General features: G+C 38.0%; 1 protein-coding gene across 1 annotated transcript in view; it reads left to right on the top strand.

Annotated features, from left to right (window-relative positions):
• SPTLC3 (serine palmitoyltransferase, long chain base subunit 3) overlaps positions 1-6441 on the top strand; it is a 153120-nt gene that overhangs the window by 35660 nt on the left and 111019 nt on the right. Inside the window, exon 2 of the mRNA XM_010844153.1 lies at positions 2586-2768. Coding sequence (XP_010842455.1) covers positions 2586-2768 — 183 coding nt within the window. The remainder of the gene's footprint in view (positions 1-2585; positions 2769-6441) is intronic.

Raw genomic sequence — 6441 nt, 5'->3', positions numbered from 1 at the left:
TGGACTGCACAGATATTTAAAGTCTACTTACCAGTGACATTTGCTGCGTGTTGTTCAGTCACTAAGTGGTGTCTGACTCTTTTGCTACCCCATGGACTGTAGCCCACCAGGCTCCTCTGTCCATGGGATTTCCCAGGCAAGAATACTGGAGTGGGTTGTCATTTCCTTCTCCAGAGTATCTTCCCAATCCAGTATCAAACCTGCAGCTCCTGCATTTCAAGCAGGTTTTTTTTACTGCTGAGTCACTAGAGAAATATTTTCATTAACATTTTACTAAGAAAAATTTCAAGCATGCAGAAAAGTGAAAAAAATTATATAACAATCTCCAATATAGTCTCTAATGCATCTAGATTCAGAATTCTCCCAAAATTGCTTTATGTATGTATTTAATTTTTGATGAACCATTTGAAAGAAAATGGTTATAACATTTCACCCTCCTTAAGCCTTCAGCATGCATTGACAAATATTAAAACATCCTCTCACACAACTATACAACTACCATCACTCCTAACAAAAATAACAAATCCTCAAAAATATACATTTCCTGTCCACATTTGGGTTTCCACAGTTGTTTAAAATATGTGTTTTTACCATTTTTTTTTTACAATAAAAGAGGATCTAGTGGAAAAACATACAGTACACTTGAGTCTCTTAAGTCCCCTCTCCTACCCTTCATTCTTTTTTCCCCAGCTTGACTGAGGTGTAGTTAATAAATAATAATTTATGTATTTGAGGTATACAATGTTATTTGATATATGTATACATTATTAAATTATCACCACAATCAAGCTGATTAACATACCTGTCATCTCACCTAGCTAAGCATGTGAGTGTATGTGTGTGTGAGATGAGAACACTTTAGATCTACTGTCTTAGCAAATTCCAGTATGCTATACACTATTACTCCCTCTAGGTACCATACTGTACATTGGTCCCCAGAATTTCTTCATCTTATAACTGAAGACTTGCGCCTTTGGACCAACATCTTACCATTTTTCCCACCCATGGTCTGGAAGCCACCAGTTTACTGTCTACTTCTGTGAGCTCAACTTTTTTGATTCCACATATAAGTAAGATCATGCAGCATTTGTCTTCCTGAGTCTGGTTTATTTCACTCAGTATAATATAATCTAGGTTCATCTACATTGTCATAAATGACAGAATTGTCTTGTGTGTGTGTCTGAATGATACTTAGCGTGTGTGTATACACAAGCTACATTCTCCTCATTCATTCATGCTTTGATCAACAGATTGTTTCTATATCTTGGCTCTTGTGAATAATATAAATATCTCTTCAATATACTGATTTGATTTCCTAGGAATATGCGCCCAGAAGTGCGATAGCTGGATCATGTGGTAATTCTTTTAATTTTTGGAGGAAACCCCACACTGTTTTCCATAATGATTGTACTAATTTACATTCTCACCAGCCGTGTACAAAGGTTCCCCTTTCTCCACATCCTTATCAACACTTGCTACCTCTCTCTCTTTTATTTTGTAATAACAGCCATGTTAGAACATGTCAGGTGATACCCCTTTGTGATTTTGGTTTGCATTCCCAGATGATTAGTGATGTCGAACACATTTTCATGTAACTGTTAGCTGTTTGGATGTCTTCTTTGTCTATTCACGTCCTCTTCCCATTTTTAATTGAATTGCTTGGTTTTTTGACTTGTATGAGTTCCTTATTATTATCAACCCCTTATCAGATATGTGGTTTGCAAATATTCTCTCTCATTCTGTAGGGTGACTTTTCATTTTGTTGATCATTTCTTTTGCTGAGCAGAAGTCTTTGGCTTCATGTAGTCCCACTTGTTTATGTTTTGCTTTTAAAAACCAAGTCATGGGACTTCCCTGGTGGTCCGGTGGATAAGAATCTGCCTTGCAGTACAGGGGGTGCAGGTTTGATCCCTGGTCTGGGAACTAAGACCCCGCATGCTGTGGAGCAACCAAGCTTGAGCTCCACAAGTGCACCACAGTGAAAGATCCTGCAAGTAAACAAATAAAAATGGAAAAAAAAATAAAATCAAACACAAGTCAGTTGTCATATAGAAAGTCCCATGTTGTGGATTATCTGATTGTCTCCTCATGAAGTTATTTACCTGATTTTTTCTTGTAAAATGGAATTTAGATATTAGAGTTTCGCTAAATTCAGCTTAAATATGTCGTCAGTGTATTGAATATTACATCATGATAAGAGTATAGAGTGGTGAGTTGTCCTAACATCTCTGATGGAATTGGATTCCCTGATTAAGGTTGTAATCCCAGGTTTGTGATTAAGGAGTAATTTACAGAGTGATACTTTGGTATCTTGCAAAAACCCTATTCCTCATTCATTTTTCACTTAACGGATTTAGAATCTGTTGATAATTTTTGCCTGAATCAATTATTTCTTTAAGAGTTGTGGAATAAAATGTACACTGCTGATTACCTTCTTCAGTGATCAACTTCCAATTTTCTCCAAGTATTTTCTTTATCTTAAATGTGCTCTTTGACATGTAAAAGATTGAAAGTTCAAAATTTTCAGTGTTGTAGTTCATTGTAGTGGAAGAGTGCTCATTTTCCATTTCCATTTGTCTTTTCAGCAAAACGGAAATTCAAATTTTTACAGGCCAATTGTGGAATCCTTTGAGGAAGCACCTCTTCATGTTATGGTTTTCACTTACTTGGGATATGGAATCGGAACGCTATTTGGCTATCTCAGGGACTTTCTGAGGAACTCGGGAATAGAAAAATGCAACGCAGCCGTGGAGAGAGAAGAACAAAAGGTACGCATGAGCAGCTCCCTGAGTCTTTGTCAATGTCAATTCTTCTCTGAAGTGTGCTCGTAAGTGATAATGCATGTACGGATCCCGAAAAGAGTGATATGCTCAGCAACCACTCAAGGCAAATTCTATTGCCCTGAACCCCATAAAAGCCCCCAAAGTTACCCATGTATTCATGGACTTATTTTCTTTACAATATTTATTGAGCAATTACTAGATGCCAGGCTAAACTAAAGGTTTCCTTGTACATTATCACAAATATAATTTTTAAAATAATCCCATGAGATAGATTTCAAAATAGCATTTTAAAGGTAAAAAATCAAAATCGGAAAGTGAGGGCATGAGTGGGACTGTATTCTGATCTCCTAGTTGTGAGCTGAGTATTATTTATATTCTATACTGGACTAGGAAAGTGTTTTTGAGTGACATGAGGTCAGGGTTTCATCTAGATCAGAGTTTCTCAACTGTGGCACTATCGACATTTCGAACTGGGTAATTCTTTGATGTGGGAAGCATTGCAGGATTTTTAACAGCATCCCTGACCTTGACCTACTAGATTCAATTAGAACTCTCCCACATACTTGTGACAATAAAAAATATCTCCAGACATTGCCAAATGCCTTACAAAGTGGAATATCACCCTCAGTGTAGACCCACTGATCTGGATACTTTCAATAGTGAATGTATAAATGTCTACATCATCTCCTTTTCACATAGAGCTAACAGGACAACTTGGAAAATATTCAGAAATCTGTGAAGAGCCTGTGTCCTTTTACCATGTTTTCCAACATTGGTTCAAATGATATACGATGCCATGAATCTCTTTTTCCCTAAAACTTGCTTTAAAATATACAGTTGTGGCCACAGATTATTCCACACGATGGAGCCTTGACCATATCTAAGTAAAGCATCATTGACACATGTAATAGGAGAATCTCGAATCCTATAACTTACTGACCAGTACCCATAGTAAGCTAAGCTCTTATTATAGCAACATAACCATGAACAGGTCATGTAGAACACTTATCTTGGAATTACCAAATTGGAATTAAGTTAAGCATACCTTCAAGGGAAAATCAGGCCCAGTTTGACTGTTGAACTCTCTCTTACCTTAGCAAAGACTAAGTCGTATGTTCTACTCCAAATGCGTGTGTACTATGTCACTTCAGTCGTGTCGGACTCTGCGACCCCATGGACTGTTGCTAGCCAGGCTCCTCGGTCCATGGGGTTCTCCAGGCAAGAATACTGGAGTGGGTTGCCATGTCCTCCTCCAAGGGACCTTCCTGACCCAGGAATCGAACCCAAATCTCATGTCTCCTGCATTGGAGGTGGGTTCTTTACCACTAATGCCACCTGGGAAGTCCCTATACCAAGTAATGGGGACTAATAGAGAAGAAAATATAGGTCCTTCCAGCAGAGAATTTGAAGTCTGGTATGCAAAAAAAGACTCATGAGCAAAACAAATGATAAAAAGTGATGATGGGGAGGAAGTTGATATGGAAAACAGGGATCTGTGTCCTGTGCTTCTCTTAGGAAGTTAGGAAGGCATTATGCTGGGCCTGAGTGGTGAGCAGGTATTTGCCTATTGAGCAAGGTACAAAGGAAGACAGTCTGTAAGAGGGCTGCTTGTGTCAAGCAAGTCAGATTCGTTTGGAGTGTGTATTTTGTGCCAGGCACTGTACAACAGTCTGGAAACATAGGAATAACTGAGGCAGATAATGGCTGTAGAGAGCTAACCACAAAAGAAGCAATTGCAGTGGAATTTGATAAGAGGAACCATAGAGGTAAGTAGATGACATCAAGGAGGCAAAGAATAGAAGCATTTAACCTGGACTTGGTGTTCAGTGAAGCCTGCTGGGGGGAAGAGAAACTTAAATTGACATCTAAAGACTGAAGAGTAAGTAATAAGGCAACGAGTGTGGCAAGATGAGCTGGAAGGAGTCTTCAAGGAAAGGAAATATGGTGTGAAGTGGCCCAGAGATAAGAGAATACATTGAACATGTAAGGAACCAAGGAATTCTAATGATCAGAATGTTGTGAGAGTGGGATTACGTGGGGAGAAAGATTGTTTGAGAGGCAAGCAGAGATCTTACTACAAGGGGTTTTTATAAGCCACAGACATTTGTTATAAGAACAATGGGAAGGCATTGAAGGATTTCAGGCGGAGGAATGCAGATTTGCAGATTAGAAAGATCGTGTTCACTGCAATGCGAAAAATGGATTGCAGGAGGACAACACAGGGACCAAAAAAAAGAGAAAAAAATCCAATTAAAAGGTTGAGGCAGAGTCCAGGTTGATAAAAAATCTAGATGATACCTTGGGCTGGGCCCAGGTTAGTGATAGGCCATGAGAGACAGGCCAAGAGATGCTTAAGGGTTGGAATTAGGACTACCCCACCAGAAAAAAGAATGAAATCATTCCATTCACAGTAGCATGCATGGACCTAAAATCTATCATAGTAAGTGAAGTAAGTTGGACAAATATCATAATGTAATTTATATGTGGAATTATGTAATGTACATAATGTAATTTATATGTAGAATTATGTAATGTACATAATGTAATTTATATGTAGAATCTAAACAAACAATACAAATGAACTTATTTACAAACAGAAATGGATTCACAGACATAAAAAACAAATTTATGGTTACCAAAGGGGAAATGGAGAGTGGAGGGATAGCAGAGGAGTTTGGGATTATCAGATATACACTATTGTATATAAACTAGATAAACGACAAGGACCTACTCCATAGCGCGGGGAAGTATTAATATAGTCAACATCTTGTAATAATCTATAATGGAAAAAATCTGAAAAAGAATATTTATCTAACACGACTGACGTGACTTAGCAGCAGCAGCAGCAGCAGCAGATAGATATATCTATTCTGTATAACTGGATTACTTTGCTATAAACCTGAAACTAACACAACATTGTAAATCAACTGTACTTCAATTGAAAAAAAAAAAAGAGGTAGAGTTAGGAATGATTGATTTGACTTGGGGAATTACAGAGATGTACAAATCAAAGTCCACACTTGGTCTACGACTTGGGCAACTGGATGTAAAGAAGGCGATATCATATATTGAGATGGGAAATTGAGAAGGAAGATGGAGGTGGAGGGGAACGTGATCAATTCACTTTGAAACAAGCTGAGTTAAAAGAATTGACAGCTGGATAGAGAGGTCTAGACCTCAGAGAAAAGTCTGAGATGGATATTGTAGCGTCTTCAGTATATCTGGAGCATACTGAATTAATCAAAACCATAGGAGTGGATGTGATCTCCCAGGGAAGGTCTATGGAAGAGAAAAAGACAAAGGGTGTGAAGAGGACAGAGAACTTTAGAGAATGTTATAAGTGGCAGAGATGGAATTCCAACTCAAGACTAGAAGCAATGCGACAATAAAAATCCGTATAATAGTCTAGGAAGAAGATAATATGTGCTTGAGTTGGGGAAGAGGCAAGATGGAATGAAGAAAAGCAAGCTGGTTATAAAGATATTTAGGGGGTATAACCAACAAGTCTTGGTTGCTGAGTATATGGAAAATAAGACAGAGGAGGAAACCAGGATAATCTCACATTTCTTCTTTGGTCAGATACAAGAACAGCAGTGGCACACCCGTCACTTGGGGACTGAATTAGTAATACTAAGTGAAAAAATTAAAAAAAAAAGAG

The sequence above is a fragment of the Bison bison genome, unplaced genomic scaffold (assembly GCF_000754665.1).
Source record: "Bison bison bison isolate TAMUID 2011002044 unplaced genomic scaffold, Bison_UMD1.0 scf7180017864196, whole genome shotgun sequence".
NCBI classification, from domain to species: domain Eukaryota; kingdom Metazoa; phylum Chordata; class Mammalia; order Artiodactyla; family Bovidae; genus Bison; species Bison bison.
The sequence above is the reverse complement of the archived record's forward strand: the minus strand, read 5'-3'. Positions and strand labels throughout refer to the sequence as shown.